Source organism: Danio rerio, chromosome 20 (genome assembly GCF_049306965.1).
Source record: "Danio rerio strain Tuebingen ecotype United States chromosome 20, GRCz12tu, whole genome shotgun sequence".
Lineage (NCBI taxonomy): Eukaryota > Metazoa > Chordata > Actinopteri > Cypriniformes > Danionidae > Danio > Danio rerio.
The window spans coordinates 28,594,935-28,613,174 of NC_133195.1; the positions used below are offsets into that span (position 1 = coordinate 28,594,935).

At 35.7% G+C, this 18,240-nt stretch overlaps 1 protein-coding gene across 1 annotated transcript; it reads left to right on the plus strand.

Moving 5' to 3' along the window:
- Positions 1-848: 848 nt before the first annotated feature.
- ttbk2b (tau tubulin kinase 2b) lies at positions 849-17,666 on the plus strand. The gene is made up of 15 exons (NM_001326291.1): positions 849-1,004; positions 5,043-5,182; positions 6,280-6,427; positions 6,584-6,657; positions 6,747-6,887; positions 7,027-7,131; positions 7,722-7,787; positions 7,904-7,996; positions 8,075-8,200; positions 8,279-8,436; positions 8,517-8,712; positions 10,243-10,454; positions 10,546-11,002; positions 12,885-13,507; positions 15,281-17,666. The coding sequence occupies exons 2-15, from the start codon at positions 5,114-5,116 to the stop codon at positions 15,597-15,599; spliced, it is 2,787 nt and encodes a 928-aa protein (NP_001313220.1). The 5' UTR covers positions 849-1,004; positions 5,043-5,113; the 3' UTR covers positions 15,600-17,666.
- Positions 17,667-18,240: the final 574 nt, after the last annotated feature.

Here is an 18,240-nt window from a genome sequence, read left to right on the forward strand (position 1 = left end):
TTTTCTTTTGTCCTAAAAAATCCCTAAAACCAACCCGTATAGGAAACTATACGGTTTTACTTTCTGAAAAAAAAACTCATTTATAAGCTTTTTTTTTTTTTGAGAAAGGAGACATTGTAATACCTGTGTAATACCCATGTCTTTATACAGATTTATGTGTTGATATTTCACAAACACACACAGTCTTATTCTGGAAACACCTGATGACATTTTCTCCTAATTTAAAATCAAAATGTTGTCGTTTAGAACATTTTTGGCATTAAATATCGTTTAAACGTTTATATTCATTTTAGACACAATGAAAATGTTTTAACTTAGTGCAAATGTTTGTTGAAACAGCTCTGCTTTTTCACCTACAAAAAAAGAGAAAACAATAATTGTCAAAAGTTCTGTTAAATTGCTCAATAGTTGTATATGCATAAATAATACCTGTAGGAATACTACCACATTGACAATCAATACAAATACAAATAATAATAATATTAATACAAAAAAATACCAAGACATCATCATGAAGTCCCAGTTGTTAACATGTTTACCAACAATCAGTATTACGTTTGTTGCAGCATTTATTAATATTTGTTAATAATAAATACCTCTTTTCGTTCATATTAGCTTAGATTAATTCAATATTTGTCATTAGTACGCTATAATTGTCATTAAGGTGAATAAATACTTTGGGATTTTTTAAACATTTTTAGTCAATATTAAATAAGGTACTTAACAAATTGCACCCTGTGAATTTAAAATAGATATCTATATTAAATCCTATTCGACCAGATGTGACGTCACGTAGCGGTGCGCTCGCTCAGTCATCGCCGCCTTTACCGCTGCCGTGAGGGAGAAATGAAGCGAGGCAAATAACGTGAACTTGTACCCTTATTTTGTGTTTGGAAACGTTATGGGAATATTTTGTCCAGCATTTCACACAACCATGGCCTGTAGAACACAACAGGGTATTTTGAAGGCTACGGAAACATTTCGGAGCGCCACTGCAGACAGAGGTAAACGTACACACCGGGCACCTGAATGAACGCGTGCTGACCGCTTAGCGAGCTAGTCCGCATTATTAGCGGGATTACAGCTGTCACAACATTGCCTTACCGTGTGTAACCTGTCAACCGTATGTAACGGTACAGTACTAGCTAACGCTATGTGTTGCGGCGCCGACGTTGAGCTCGGCTAATTAGCTAGCGGGGTATCTCTTCACTGCGCTGTTTTGTTCAGTGATTTGGCTCTGGCTGATGCTTTAGCTTTAGCTAGCCTGTGTCCTGTGTGACTACGTTACCTGTTTATCACCAGAGGATGCGGAAAGGACAGAGAAACCCTTAAACAAAATGTACAAGATAGCAGCAGTTCTCAACGTAGATTGTTGATGTTAGCATAAGCTTCAATTCTGTATGAGAGTCAACTAAAATAAAGTCATATGTAACAGGCCAGCTGCAGTCATCCCCATTCAAACTGTGCTGCATGCAGCTAGTATTGGCAGTTGATTTTTACTGTAATTTATCAGGTCTGAGTCTCACTGGTGGAAAAATAGTTTTGAACATTTTTTAGGATTTAAGCTTGAGTCAAAGACATAACGTAATAGAATTGGGTCTACTTAAAATTAATAAGAACAAAATTAAATTATAATAGCAATATTATTATGCATTTAATAATTGTTATGCACATTTTTATGTTTTTGGTCAAATTGTAATTTTATGTTATTTTGGTTTAAATTAGATTTGTATGTATACACCAGTTTTGTTGTGCAAAGTAGAATTACATGTTTATAAACAAATTTTGTAGATTTTAATTTTTCATTTGCAACACCCCATTCAAATGTAAATGTATTACCGTTCTTTCCCTAAAGATGTTAGGTGATGAAACTCTATTTTAATGAACAAAACTGTTAAATAAAACTTTTTTGTTTAAATGATCCAAAATATATAGTCTAATTTTGACTGAGAAATGAATGAAAAACATTGTGTACTCATTTATGCTTTGCACTCTAAGTCACAAAGACACACAGTTTTATTTTGCGAACTACTGATGAGATTTCTCCTAATTTAAAATGTCTCATTTAGAACAATTTTGGCATTAAATAAGAAGTGACAAGTTTTCTGACACGTTTATGTTCATTTTAATCACAATGACAATGTTTTAACTGCAAATGTTTGATAATTACCCTGCTTTTTTACCTACAATAAAGAAACCAAGAGTTTTCAAAAGCTCTGTTAAAATTTTCCATCCATAGCTGTATTTACACAAATAATACCTGTAAGAATATTGTCACATTGATAATCAATAAAAAAATTATAGAACTTTTGAAATTTAACACCTGAATAAGCATTTGTATTATATTTTGCTAAATTTTACTTTTACACTAGATTTATCACTTAATGTTTTGAATGTCATCATGTCCATAATTTATAATGTAACTAAAATGTAATTTAATATAATGAACATTCATACATTTTTTTTTTTCGGCTTAGTCCCTTTATTAGTCTGTGGTCGCCACAGCGGAATGAACTGCCAACTTATCCAGCATATGCTTTACACAGCAGATGCCTTTTCAGCTGCAACCCGTCACTGGGAAACACCCATACACACTTATTTACACACACATACACTACAGACAATTTAGCTTACCCAATTTACCTATACCACGTTTTTGGACTTGTGGGGGAAACCAGAGCACACAAACATGGGGAGAACATGCTATTGTGCCACTCATTGCGCCACTGTGCTGACCAAATATAATGAACAGCAATTTATATTTCTTTATATTTTATGTTTCATGACATTCATTAAATCAGATCACTTAATTGTCATTATATTTTATACTCTAGTGCAGCAAAAAGCAAAATCTTGAGTGCATGATTCACCATAGCACATAGCACATTATATACACAATGGTAATTCAAAGTTATTTACATAAACAATAATAAATTAAACAAGAAAATATAAAAAAATCTAAACAGATAAAAACAGATTAACATGTTTTAAAACAGTTTATAAAAGAATGAAAAAAAGAAAGACATAATAGTGCGATTTGTCATGTACATTTATAGATATTCATATTAAAAAATGCATGTATTTCTCAAGATAAATCGTATTTTGTGCGCAGGTCTATTGAAATGATAAATAGTTACAGAAGCTTCTCAATATTCATTTAGTCTCTGAACAAATTCCAGTGATTGCACTTTTCCCTATAGTTGACATCAAACAGAGCCAAGGCTCTCTGTCTTACAACCTAGTGTGCATGCAAAATAATTAAGCTAGCATTTTGTGGTCTTTGTGATGTAGATTTAAAGATTATGTTTCCCTGAGTCACTGTATTGCAGATTGGGTGATTTTTATTCTAGTATCAGGCCTACTGTAAGTCTGTTCCTTAAGGATTTGACTGTATTTAGCTCCATCAGTTTTGCTGGCACTCTAGCCGTGGCAGTCAAAAAAAATCAGGACAGGGTCTTTTACAGATCTTGCATAATCTGCTTAAAGAAGAACCTCAGGACAGGTCAGATTCATGTAGTCCTTAGTGCACTTATAGAAAACTGTGTATGGATGCAGCCAATGCAATTTTCTATTATTAATGTCATGTTTACAGCCATTGCAAGCAATATCTGCAGGAAGTAAGGCTGCACAATATATCATTTCAGCATTAATTTAAGGACTTTGACTGTGTAAGTTTACAAGTGAAATGAAAGCACAAGAAATTATACAATTTTTAGCTTTAAGAAAGATCAATTTTATTGAATTATTTATACAAGGGAGACTATGTTAGTCAGAAAGGTTTTCGAAAATGTCCTAAGACAAGAATGGGTGTTGTTGAATGTTGACTACTGCATATAGTAGGGCTGCACAATATATTGTTTTAGCATCAATATAACAATGTGAACATTTGCAAGTCACATCGCAGAATAAGCATTGTTGAGATTGCATTATAATTTAGCATTTGTATGTGATTGGGGCTTGTCACTGTATGAGGATTTTAAAAACATTTATCATAAGTAATTGTACCATTAGTAATGATTTTTTTTTTGAATGATTTTTTAAAAAAAATGCTTTACCTGGATACTGTTAGAGTCAGAAAACCGTAACACACAGTTCATTTAAACTGTTTTTCTTTGTTGTATATATCCATGCTTTTAATTTGTTTATTGGATTTTATGCAGATGTACACGCCGACAGAATCATTCCAGTCATGATTCCAATCATTCCAATCTAAAATGATAAGATCTTTCCAAATAGAGACATTCATCTGTTGGAAATGGAATTCATATCGCAATAGATATCGCAGATAAACAAAATATTCAAATATTCATATTCATGTACACCAGCCCTAGTGTACAGATTTATTTCACATTTGATTACTTAATTTATTTCCCTAAATACTGTTAGACTCTTTAAGTTGCTTTAAACAATAGATCACATTTATTTTGTACCTTTGTTTTGTTGTATTAATTTAAACTTGTTGCTTGTTTATTATTTTTTACACAAATGCATTCCCTATCAATGTAAAATTATGGATTCTTCTGAAATGATTGTTATTGATATCACCTTGTGAAATTCTACTTGTATAGCAATTTATAGAAAAATGTTTCCAATATCGAGCAGGCCTAGCAGTAAATGTCTACAAACTTGATTATAGCCTTTAAGTTCAGTTGTAACCCTGCTGTTCAAAGGGGTCTCAGAAAAAAGATTCAAATTAATGTAATTAGAAAATGCTTCGGGACTCCAGCTATAGCATATTGTGTAAGAACCTGCTATTTTCTGCATAACAAAATACAATTTTTAAATTCATTATTAATTAAAGCGAGTTATTATGGAGTAAACGTTTATTTAAATAAATTAAAGAATGTTATTTAAATATATAATTGTTTTATTTAATTATTTTAACATTGTCCTTTCACGTTTCTGAATTAATTACTCGAAATATTTTGTGCGCCCTTTTTATATTGCCTTTGAGTTCAGAGTCAAAAATGTTAAGAATCACCAAACTAAATTAAGTTTTATTAAAATCTGTTTAAGTTCTCTAATTTGCTTGTGATTTTCAGTGAGGACCTGAACTCACTGATGTGAGGTGTAGAGCTTTTCTGAGTGTGCTCATCCACTCTTGAGCATCAGGATGAGTGGGACAGTAGAGCAGACTGATATCTTGGCTGTCGGGAGCATGGTCCGGGAGCGATGGAGAGTGGTGAGTTGTTGTTTTTTTTGTTTTGTTTTTTTTATAATACAGCTGAATTTGAGGACAAGGTTTCAGGACAATTCAGATACTTGCTGTTAGTCCTGTAGCGATTCTCTGATAGCTGTCAGATACATTTATGTTCACTTTTTTTTGTCAAGGAGTTTTTTTTTTTCCACTTTTGAGCTCAGTCAAACGATACACGGCAGGTGTGTTGAGCAGTGCTGACATCAGCAAGGAAAATGGTACAGCATGCTGACGAATAGTCACTAGACGCAGCAGTTTGTTTCATGACAGCAATGTCGTTTAGCTAGGACATTTCTCAAAGGCAGTGTTTCATGCCTGAACAGCTGTTGTGAAACATTTATTCTACAATGCAAGTTTGAAAGCTGTCTACTGTTAAAAATACAGGAGGAACAATATAACAAGCACTTCCAATTAAAAATTGCATTTTATTCAGGATGTTTTAAATGTACAATTTGTTAATGAAAAAAACTGTTAGTTATTGTTAACTCATATTGCATTAACTAATGTTTAAAACCACAACTTTGGATTTTATGAATACATTGTTATGTTAATGTTGAATTATTATTAATAAATAATAATAAATAGTAAAAAAATGATCTTATCAGCTGTGAGCACTGCTAATCAAAAAATGTCCATTTTATGGATTAAACCACCCTCATTAATATTATTGAACCTGATTTTTAGAGACATTGCCTTGCTGGAAGGTTCAATGGAACAAAAGAACCATCATTTACATAATTTGAAAAAAATATTAATTAAATCATAGTGTACAAGTATTGTTCGCAAATTTTTTAACTAATGAAACCTTACAGTAAAGTGTGACCAAATTGTTTCTGAAGTACCAAATCAGGATAATTAGGATGTATTTGAACGACCATGTGATGCTTCACACTGGAGGAATGCCTGATAAACTTTTTCATCTCAGGAATACATTTCCATTTTAACACTTTTCATTTAAAAGAAGAAAACAGTTGATTGATCACATTTCACAGTACTGTACTGTTTTTCAACTGAAAAAGTAGAGTATTTTGTTTTTGTTCCGGTCATTTGTCATTTATTAAGTGTATTTTGTTCCATTCTAGTTGAAGAAGATTGGTGGAGGTGGTTTTGGCGAGATCTATGAAGTGCTGGACCATGTGAACCAGGTCAGTGTTGCTCTGAAAGTGGAATCTGCCCAGCAACCAAAACAAGTCCTGAAGATGGAAGTAGCAGTTTTGAAAAGACTTCAAGGTAAAAATGATCACAGACATCTAAGATATTGCTATTATGAGATTGTGTATTAAATAAATGCAAAAGCACAAAATATATGCACTCTGTGCTACTCTACAATCAGCAAAACATTAATTGCAAAAAATATATCTGCCTGTACATTTGCTTATTTTCTAGGTAAAGACCATGTTTGTCGTTTTGTTGGCTGTGGACGCAATGACCGATTCAACTATGTAGTTATGGAGCTTCAGGTCAGATCATTTATTCTTGTTTTTGTATCGATTGACGTTATCACAAGTTCAACAACCCTGACTCCAGCTATGTTTTCATTGAACTGCAGGGAAGGAACTTGGCCGACCTTCGACGCAACATGAGTCATGGCACCTTCAGCGTCTCCACCACACTCAGACTGGGCCGACAAATCTTAGAAGCTATCGAGAGCATCCACTCTGTGGGCTTCCTGCACAGAGACATCAAACCCGTAAGAATCTGCTCTCTTACAGACAGCCCTGGGCCTAAAAGCACTTCTGATGTTGACAACACTTCATGCACCAGCTGGGCCTCATTATTTCTGTTTAGACTGTATGAACTAATCTTCAATCCCTTTCTTTTTCAAATAGTCCAACTTTGCAATGGGCCGACTTAACAGTACATGCCGAACCTGTTACATGCTCGATTTTGGATTGGCACGCCAGTTTACAAACTCATGTCAAGAAGTCCGTCCAGTAAGTAATTATAGACCTCAGTCTATGTTTTAAAGATGCTGTTGTCATATATTAGTGTTGCTTAAAGCGGTAGTTAACCTAAAAATCTAATTACAGTCATCATTCACTTATTTTTGTGTAGTTCCAAATCTATGTTTTAGGTTACATCAAAATTTTTTGAACAATTATTGAAGATCGTAATGACAGTGATTGAGGACTCCTTTGACTCCTGATTGAGGACATTTTTAAAAGGCCACAAAAAACATGAAGGTTTCATGAAAGTCTTCTGAATTCCAAACTTTAAATCAGCCTTAATTTTTGGTGAAATATCCCTTAAGTCATAGTGATGTGCTTTTTGTTTATTTGTAATGAATTAGTTTTTTTTTAATTCTTAAACTTTTATAAATTTACCATGTATGTATGTACTGTATGTATGTATGTATATATGTATGTATGTATGTATGTATGTATGTATGTATGTATGTATGTATGTATGTATGTATGTATGTATGTACTGTATGTATGTATGTATGTATGTTGAGTGTACTACCCTTATAATTAAATTCTATGTGTTTACTTATATTTGCATATATTCTTGTTATTTTTCAAAGCCACGTCCTGTGGCAGGATTCAGAGGGACCGTCCGATATGCTTCAATTAATGCTCACAAGAATAAGGTAACTCTCTTTTCGCACACATACTCAAGTCAATGGCAGATGTCGGTCAGGTTTCTCTGAAACAGAAGGTTATATTACTTATATTTCACTAAAATGCACATCTTTCTATTTCAAAGGAAATGGGTCGACATGATGACCTGTGGTCTTTATTTTATATGCTTGTGGAGTTCATGGTGGGTCAGCTCCCATGGAGAAAAATCAAAGACAAAGTAAGTTCTGCTCAAGTCATCATTTTTCATGGACAAGAGATCTGCTGGTGTTCTCAATATCTCCCTCTATCAATACAGGAACAAGTTGGAAATATGAAGGAGACATACAACCATCGACTCTTGCTCAAGCACCTTCCAGATGAGTTTAGCGTTTTCTTTGATCATATCTCCAATCTGGACTACTATACTAAACCAGATTATCAGGTATTGAACTGAGCCTTTCTTGACTAGCGATATTCCTAGTTGTAACCATTGCTCACATGTTTTCTCTTTGTGTTGTAGCTCCTAATGTCAGTCTTTGACAACAGTATGAAGAGCTACAATGTGGTGGAAAATGACCCATATGACTGGGAGAAACTGGATTCAGAGGACACCCTTAATGTGGGAACTCTGGCAACCACAGCCCAGCAGTTGACTCGCCTCACACCTGCATATTTAGGGTAGATATCCACAAACTGCAGTTACTCTTTGATGAATTGAATTGAAGACCTACATTGTTAAATGAAATGCTTCCTTCCAGTATGGCCAATGCCTCTGCAATCCCGGGTGATCTGCAGCGTGAGAACACAGAGGACGTCCTTCAGGGTGAGCGCCTCAGTGAGGCTGATAACTGCGCCCCCATCCCAACACAGCCTGCACTGGGAACCGATGTCTGGGAGGATGTAGAGCACAGTCGTGACAGAAATCTCAACCATGTTCAGCCGCAAATCAGAAAGGTATGATTCAGAAGGAATTATGATGTTAATACTATGTGTTTGTTATAATAGGCACTGGCGTTGTATTAAAACAGCATTATTTATTAGTATTTCAGTTCTAATATCAGTATATTCTGAAACCATTTAAATGCTGATTCAGATAATTATTTTGAAGGATTTAAACAGTAAGGGCCAGATTTACTAATAGTTTGTGCCAGAGCAAATTGTCTGTTTGCTGTAAAACAGTATTGTCAGTATTTACTAAATATGTGCAATGAAGAGTTGTAAAGGTGTGTAAAGGTGTGAACACAGCTATTTTTGGACCAGACCTTACTGAATATGCATTTTGTAGGAGTTTCTCTGTTAAATGCTAAATTTAATGGGAGGAGAATATTTAAATAAATAATGCAAAAGGATTTATTAATGTTTGCACTCCTCAGATTACAAACATTTGCACCATTATTAAACAGCTAAAAAGCTTAAGGTTTCTCTTTCTTGAAATAAATGCCAGTTTTGCTGGAGAAGGAACCACAGAGATCATGTGGTATAAAGTAGAATATTTTTTCCACACATCCATATTTGGAATGCCAGAGGAAGACGTCATCCAAAATTATTGTTCACGTAATAGAAACACAATCTTCGTTCCCTCAGACAGTATGCAATCTGTTCTCTTTGTGCCTGAACCATGCATGAGTGCATGTCCAGTCCTGAAGTATTTAACCCTTGCATGTAAAAGGTTTTTGTCATTGTCCTGTCGTTGCTTATATTAAACTTGTCTTTTTTGTGAATATACATATTCTTTGGCCAACAAGTAAATAAATAGTACTAAATAAAATAAAACAAAACTATACTTTCAATGTATGTACCATATAGCTGCTTTCATTAAATAAATATTTTGTAGGAAGTAGGCTAACTTTGACATGAATATTGATTATTTTCTCAGCTCCCCCTTACCCCTGGCAGAGAAAAATTAAATTGTGCCATGCCATAGTAGATCACTCACAGATTTTGACTCTCAGCTCTGCTTATTTGCCACTATGCTAATTTGTGCTGTGCTTGTTGCGTTGGTTGATATGTAAATGAGATGTTATGTCTTTGTGTTTTAATTTGTGCATTTTCTGTAAGTCCTCCGCAGTTTCCATGCCCATCTGTGATGTTTTGCAATTGAGCTCCTGTGCAAATTTGCCCTATTTGGTAAATCTGGCCCAAAGTCTGTTGTTTCCTATACCCAAAGCCATCATCTTTTTGCCGCTTCCGAGATTGTAGATATGTGTTCAAGTAGATGGAAAACCTGGTTCCTTTAGGTTAATCAGAAACATTCTACACAACCAGTAATGTCTGATTTACAAACTAATGACTGTTATTTTTGGTTAATCTAAATCTACAGCACAACTTAACCCCCTGACAGATTTTTTTTTAATTTTTTATTTTGTGGGAATAAAAAAAAACACAGCAGAACCAGTGTTTAAATTAGAAGCCCAACTGTTTTTTTAGACTCTCATCGTACCGTCACTTCTCCAAGATGCTTTTAATGTTCTATATGTGATTCAGGTGGCTAGTGAGGAGGAACGAAGCAAAGAGGGCAACCAAAGCCCCAACAGTGGCTCCATCCAGGGCTCCCCCAGACGCGTGCGCTCCGAAACCTTGCTCATCGACCACATGGCTCCGCTGCTGAGAAGGATGCGCCACAGTCAGAGCATGGGGCTGGATAAGAGACTAACTCCTGAACCCAAACCTACCATTGAACGCTTCCTTGAGGCCTAGTCAGTAAACAAATTCCTCATAATCGTCTTTAAATAATGTGAATTGGACACTTAAGATGTCATAACCACTTTCCCTTCTTTGTCTTACTAGCTTAGGAAAGCAACGTCCAGGTCTGCCCCAGGACAGGGCTGTCTGTCGGGTCGAGCAGGGCTCTTTGGAGGATGAAGAGGGGGCAGCAAGCAGTGGTTACGTTGCCGTGAACCTCAGCCCTGTCCCACAAGAGGGCGACTCACAGGAGTGGGTCCTAGTGGAGCTTGAGGGTGGCAGCGGTTCAGCCGGCTCTAAACCAGATGAGGAGGAACGCTCAGGGATCTCGCCACGCTCCTCCAGCCCCCTCGCTCTCCCTCGTACCTGGTCTGATCCCCTGCCTCAGCGCACTAGCAATCTAAGTGGCTCAGTTGATTTTCACACAGGTGTCTGCCACACTGGACCTCCATTTGCAAGACTTCCCGGTTTGTCTGGAGTAATAGGCTTGTCTGGATTGAGAAGACTACCCGCAATACAGCCTGCGACATTGGCCCACCTTAACAGGGCTCATCTGGAGCAGGTCAGTATATCAAGTTGCATTCTGAAGTAGAATTATTGTATTTTTTTAAACGAACAAGGTTACGCTGCGATAAACAAAGCTGCAGTTCTAAGATATGATGTCACTACAGGTGACATGCTTCAGAAGAGTTTTTCACTATAAATAAAGAGGACTTCAATTTAATTTCAATTATTTTGGGAGAAAAAAAGATCTATTTTGCAATCTGCTTGTTTTGTGTAGTTAGGTTCACTGTTTGCTTTTTGTAATTAGACTCAAAAAATACTATGATTTTGTAATAATATCCTATATATTTGTTATCAGCTTCTAAATAGAAAGATATAGGTATCTGGCAAAATTTCCATAATGTTGCATTTCTAAGTTGGATGTGAGCTCAAGTTCACTTCGTTAAAAAGTGTAAAAAATAAATAAATGGAAAACATAAAACATTTTTTCAGGATTATTCAAAAGAGTATAAAGTAGAAAATAACATTGAAAACAACAGGATTTATTTGGTCCAATTTAATATGTTCATCCTAAATTACAGCAAGATTTTGGTCACACTTCACAATAACGCCCTATTCACATGGGGCTTCAGCGTCAACGCTTGACTGAAGGAGTGTCTGAAGTTGGGGCTGAAGTGATCGTCATAGAAGCATCAGCCTATGAAATTCAGTGAGCAATAGGCCACTGTCTAGCTGGTTTATTTGCATACAGCGATCTGATTGGCTGACACTTCCATCGGCGCTTGAAAAGTTGAGCTAGTCCCAACTTTTGCAGTGAGCAACGCCTCTGAAGCGGCGCCGACGGATCCACAATGCAGTTCAGCAATGCCTGACGTCACCCATTCAAAGTGAATGGGAAGCGTTGACGCTGAAGTCCTGTGTGAATGGGGCGTAAGGTTTCACTTTTCATTAGTTAATGTATTTCACTAACATTAACCAAGAATTACCAGCATTTATTAATAATAGTTTAACATTAATGCAAAATCCAAAGGTGTGATTTTGAACTGTGTGGGGTTCATACAGTCATGGAAAACCTGGAAAAGTCATGGAATTTTGACATGGCATTTTCTAGGCCTGGAAAAGTTTTGGAAAACGAATATCTGTATACTTTAATATAGGTTATTTTTAACATTATTAGTGCAGTGTAAGCATTATCTAAAACAATTTTACATGGATATAAATATAAATTGAAACTAAATAGATTGTTGCATGTTTTACGATATGCTGTAATAAATTTGAACATGCATTGTTTTTCTTTTACCACGCATATGTAGAGATATTGCATGAAACATTAGGTCATGAGAATTTTCTTGAAAAATCATGGAAAAGTCATAAAAATGTAAGTAGCAAAAATGTGTATGAACCCTGCCTGTAGTTAATGCACTGTGCGTTAACACGAGCTTACAACAAATTACTTTATTTTGCTTAACTAAAGTTAACTATAAATAAATATGGAAATAAATGTATTTTTTATTGCTTGTCTATGTTAGTAAATACATTAACGAAAGGAACCTTCATATTAATTTTGACAATAATCAATAATAAATCAACAATAATTTTAACATAAATAATGTCATTTATTTTTCATAAAATGTGTCATAGAAACTGTAGCAGCAAGCAGGGATCATTTATAGATGCACTACAGTGCTTTCACTGCAACATCACTGTCTCTCAGATTTTGGCCAGCCACTTGAATTTATACTTTACTGTATATCAAAACACCAATGGACAAAAAATGAAGCTGACGTAAAGCATGAAGCTCAGAACATTCTCAATAGATTTCACAGTTCTACCAAGCAGAGGAAGGAAAACACTAATAAAAACAAATATATGAGAGTTTTCTTTTTCCCCTGCAGAGCTCCATTAATAATGTCCCGTCTCTAATGCTGTTCCCTTCACAGTCCTCCAGTGCAGCAGTACAGACCGTTCAGCCTCAACAGAAGACAGGAGACGACTTTCAGCCTAACAATCCATCAGGAACTGCAGAAAAGGAGCACAACCACGTGCCAGCAGCCAATTCACCCTCTAGAAGCTCTAACAAGCCAGATGAAAACATGATCTCTGTTAAGGCCTTTGATAAGGATGTGGAGAGTGACTCGGGCTGCCCTGACGGTGGACCTTCTTCAACCCCCAACCAGGGTGAGATGACAGGACACAGTGTTGATGCGGCTCCTGCTTCACCTCGTGAACTCTCTCCACGAGCCAGTCGCATCCCTGTCCGTGACCCGGACTCTCCGACCCGCAAGTGTTTTCCGGCTCCGCTTTCTCCATCCCTGTCGCTGTCATGTGAGCACTTCCCCTCAGCACTGCTGCGTGACAAATTCACCTTCCCCACCGGTTCCCGAGGGTCAGACTGGCAGGTGGAGGAGCCGCTCTCTTTGTCCTCCTCTTCAGGCCCTTTGTCGAGCAAGAGTAAAATACCAAGACCCATAAGCCCCACACTAGTGTCGGATCAGATCTCTGCTCGATTTATTCCTCGACCGCCACCAGGAAAACCACCTCTCCGCACAGGTGGAGAAAACAGGTAAGAGACGCAATGATCTTAAAACTAATATTTCATACTGTACCAAGTCAGAAGTTTCCCTGTGTTGTTGTTATCATGAGCAGCACAAAAAAACACTTTTAAAGCCTAATCTTTACCCAGAATCAGAAATAAACCCACTCAATCTGACATGCTCTGGATCATCAACAATAACACATCTCAACAAAATGTTTAGCAAAACTATTCATGTTGCAAAAAATTTATACAACTAATGTTTGCTTTTTTGATGCATTATATAAATATGCATGTAACAAATAACGAGTTAGATTTTTTTTTTGTTTTCTGTTAGGCCATTAAAAATCCTTAGCATTTAACCCTATATAAGTCTGAAATTTCATTCTTCATAGTCTTAAAAAGGTTTTAAAAAGTCTTAAATTTTACTTGGAAAGACCTTCAGAAACTAGGGCTGGGCAATTAATCGAAAAGTAATCAAAATTCCTAACCTATAATCAATATAATTCATACATACTTCATACAGTATTCTGCGTCGAACGCACGGGTATGGTCTGGCGCAGCGCAGCCTTCTAGCGCATACCCATGTTCCGCAAAAAAAAAGAAAAAAAAGTGTCTGTTGGTTTTAGGCAATATGTGCTTTAATTTCAGGTGTTCAACGTTAATGTTCAACAAATAATCATAGATAATAGTGTGTGTTTTCTTCAATTATTTTAAAATCAAGTAATACACCCTTTATTTAAAAGTCTTTTATTTGTAATATGTGATCATATTTACTGTAGGCTACAAAACTTGTTAAATAAATAAATAAAATAATTGTTTATTAATCGTAATCGAGTTAAAATGTTCATTTAATCAAGATTTTGGTTTTAGGCCAAATCGCCCAGCCCTAGCAGAAACCCTGTTTATAAAAGTTTTATTCTTTTTGGTCAATCCAAATCGTACAACTTGACTAGTGAAGTCAGATTCACAAGTTAAGGACTCTGTTGTTTTAAGTGAATCAAATACATGAGGTTCATAATTATATTACTAAGTTAAATTATGAACAGGCTTCTCTAAGTGAATCAAAATCAAAGGCGCAGTCTGATTCACGAAGAAATCACTTTTCTGAATCGTCTTTTTTTAAAAGCTCCAGGTTGTTTCATTGTGTCCTCAGCTGTCTTATCAAACTGGTTCAGCACTGGTATAATCAACATTCAGGCTGCTAGATTCTCACTACACAGTCTATCTAGCATAAAAGGGAAAATCACTTTGAACACAATTAACACATAATTAATATCAAAATAACTAGACTGTATTAACACATAGCAATACAAATAGGAAAGCGATCATTTCCAGTCCTTCAGTTCCACTTAAGATGTCTCTATGACCTCTGACCTGTTTTGGTGGCTCCTGAAAATAGTATTACAAAGAGAGCAAGAGAGGCAAAAACACTGAACGTTCTTACATTAAGCAAATGTGTTAACCTTATTATTTAGTCAAAATCGTTTCAAAATTAAATACTGATTTAAATAATCATATTAATAAAGTAGTAAGAAAAAGGATAATAAAAAAGGTAAACGTTGATCCTTGCTGAGATGGATTGGAAGACAGAAATTTTAATCCATCACTGCATATCTGTAAGTATGTAAACATTTGAAAAAAAAAATGCTTTTCTGCTCCCTTAACAACTAATAATTATAGCTTTTTTTAAAAAACAATTTTTATCTATCAATCTGAAAAACTACCTTTAGTAGCAGAGAAATATATATATGACTTTATCATTTACAGTATGCATTTGATGTATCGATATGATCTATTCAGACGCAGACGTTACCGCATTCGTGCCAGCAGCACCGGTGACACGGACCTCCTAGACAACCTGTCTCAGCTGATGCAGGAACGCGGTGGACTGACTGTTTGCTCGTCCCGCTGCCAGAGGACCACCGCCTGCTCTCTGCAACGCTCACTGAGCTCCTCTCCTTCCCGTTTTGAAGGTGCTCACAGCCAATCACCAAGCAGCTGCTCAGCCTCCCCCCCTCCAAGAATCAGTGACTTGCGAGTAAACCAAGGCTCGGGCTTCTGCTCCAGAGTCAGAGCCGGCAGTGCTGAGAGCAAAACCACCACCAAAATGAGCAAATAAACAGAAAAGTGTGTACAGAGAAACGTCCAACGGTTTTAAAAGTAGCTTTTAACGTCTCCTGAAGAACTGTAGCCTTTTTACAAGTGGTGTTTTGATGAGTAGAGAGGTAAAAGGTTTTTGCCGGTTGGTTGTGATGTACTTGAAAGTTTTATGTTTTGGAGATTTTATCGAAATGTTAAGTATTAGAAAGACATTTCACTCAAAAATGAACATTTGTGGTTACTTTACTCATCATGTTGGAGACTTTTTTTTCAGTAAGGCATTGAAGAAGATTTTCATCTAAAAGAGGGATGCTTTATGGTCATATATAATGTAAAAAAGTACAGGCCAAGCTAAACTAATGTTACCAACACTACATTTAAAATTTTAATTCTCTTCCTAATCCACTGCTTGTAATTTCTCTTTTTAAAACTGCTGTGGATTATTTTTATTTAGCATTTGTTTGTTTGTTTTTTGACTCTCAAAACAACTAAAAGCTGCTAAGTGCAATTGTATTAATCACATTGACCTACATTTTCTTTTCAGCTAAAAATCTTCTTTAAAGTTTTCCTGAATGACCAGATGAACTGAGTAAAACAACAACAAATGTACATATTTCAGTGAACTATAATTCCTTAAACATGCTGAAATCCTCTAGTGATGCTGTGTGTCTTTATATCTAAAAAGAGCTGATTTTATTTCATCATTTATTATTATTTTTTATTCGATATAGTTTGTGCCATACTGTGTTTTCATTTCGTTCATGTTTTTGTTCTCATATATACACTTTTAAAAAATATTTTATTTATTTTTAACAATTTTGCATAATCTGACTTGCACAGTCTCCTATTTTTAACACTATCATTCAATCACTAATGTTTGAAATGTGAGAACAATGAGGCGGCACGTAGTACCTCATTGTATTCTATCAAACAGATGCATGTTACTTGTTTTGTAGGCACTTCACATCTTTAGCCTTACGTTTATTCCCCCAACAAGCGTTTAAATGCTCTTTTCAGCTAACGCAGGGGTGTGGAACTCAATTCCTGGAGAGCCACAGCCCTGCAGAGTTTAGTTCCAGCCTTGCTTCACCACACCTATCTGTAAGTATCAAACAAACCTAAATCACTCAATTAGTTTAATTGTTTGATTAGGGTTGCAACTAAACTGCAGAGCTGCGGCCCTCCAGGAACTGAGTTTAACACCTGTAAGCTAATGGCTATCTATACACTATAATATCATTCATGTATAGATACACCTGGTCCAAGCAAGCATGTGTATATATGTATTTCAGGGAATGTATGTACTGTAAACTGTATCATCTATAGAATGTATTTATTTATTTATTTATTGGATGTGGTTACGTACCTGACGATGTAGCTTTACTAGCCGCTACTGAGGGAATTCGCCATCACATTAAGGGTCCTTGCAGTTGCCAAGTATAATCTCTTCCATGCCTGCAATATCATACTAACAACCCCTGTAAATAGTCATAACGTCGACAAGAAACCTACTGATTTATTCCAATGAAATGCTACGGACCCTTCCAGGAACTCTTGATTCAGACACTATAGTCCCACTACCATATTACTTGAACACATCAGCAAAATGTCTGTTTGATACGTTGGCTGTTTCGGACTCAATTTGGAATTGAATTCTCTTGTTGTATTTGTTAAAAGCGTTAGGCACAAAGAAAGGGATTGTAGCTACCGAGTCATTACCATAAGTTCATTGTGTGCTGTGCTTCTAGAATAGCTGTTTTGTTTGGGATCGTTTATTTTGTTTTGTTTTCCGGAGGTACTTTTACTTTAAGAGCATCAGTTTAGGCTCCATCAACTGAGGGACGGCGAATTGTACATAATCTGAACTGTAAATAGATATAAATATATTAAGAAAAAAAGAAATTACACCTCATGCTTCATGTACTGTATTTTGCTAACAAACATATTTCAATCATGCAAAAAAGTTGGAATGTATATGTATTCATATTAATGGAATAAATAAGTACTCTTAAGTACCAGATGCTTGATGCTGTGACGATATTATGCTGTCAATAATAAATGTTATAATTCATTGTTTCATAGTCTACACTAGGTGAACAAACCTTCTAGTTTAAACTAGGTAAAACAAACAAAGCTGTGTATTCCTGCAAAATATAATAAACAAAATAAATAATAAGAAGAATTTGCAGTAAAAGCCTAAACAAACTTTTTTTTAAATCTGTTTATTTGCTAAGCATATTGCTATTAATATAAGATTTACAAAAAAATAAAAAATGATGCATTTTATTTCATACAATTTCATTTAATCATAATTAAACAGGTTTTACAGATAGACTAACAATTTTTCAAGGAGGATATATTAAAATTACTCTAGTGTTTTATTCAATAACGGATATTCAGATTGCTAGTTTTGGTTACGGGGTGACAAGGTGGCTCAAAGGTTACCACTGTCATCTCACTGCAAGAAGGTCGCTTGTTCAAGTCTTGGCTGGGTCAGTTGGCATTTCTGTGTGCATGTTCTCCCTGTGTTCATGTGGGTTTCCTCCGGGTGCTCCGGTTTCCCCCCACAGTCCAAAGATGTGGTATAGATGAATTGAAAAAACTAAATTGGCCGTAGTATGTGTGATTGAGTGTGTATGGATGGTTCCTAGTACTGGGCT

Bases quoted from the DNA above. Each gene is read 5' to 3' on its own strand.
- ttbk2b (NM_001326291.1), top strand. From the start codon at position 5,114: ATGAGTGGGACAGTAGAGCAGACTGATATCTTGGCTGTCGGGAGCATG. The intron at 7,997-8,074 runs GTAAGTTCTGCT...CTATCAATACAG, and splicing joins GGAGAAAAATCAAAGACAAA to GAACAAGTTGGAAATATGAA. The intron at 13,508-15,280 runs GTAAGAGACGCA...TGATCTATTCAG, and splicing joins CGCACAGGTGGAGAAAACAG to ACGCAGACGTTACCGCATTC.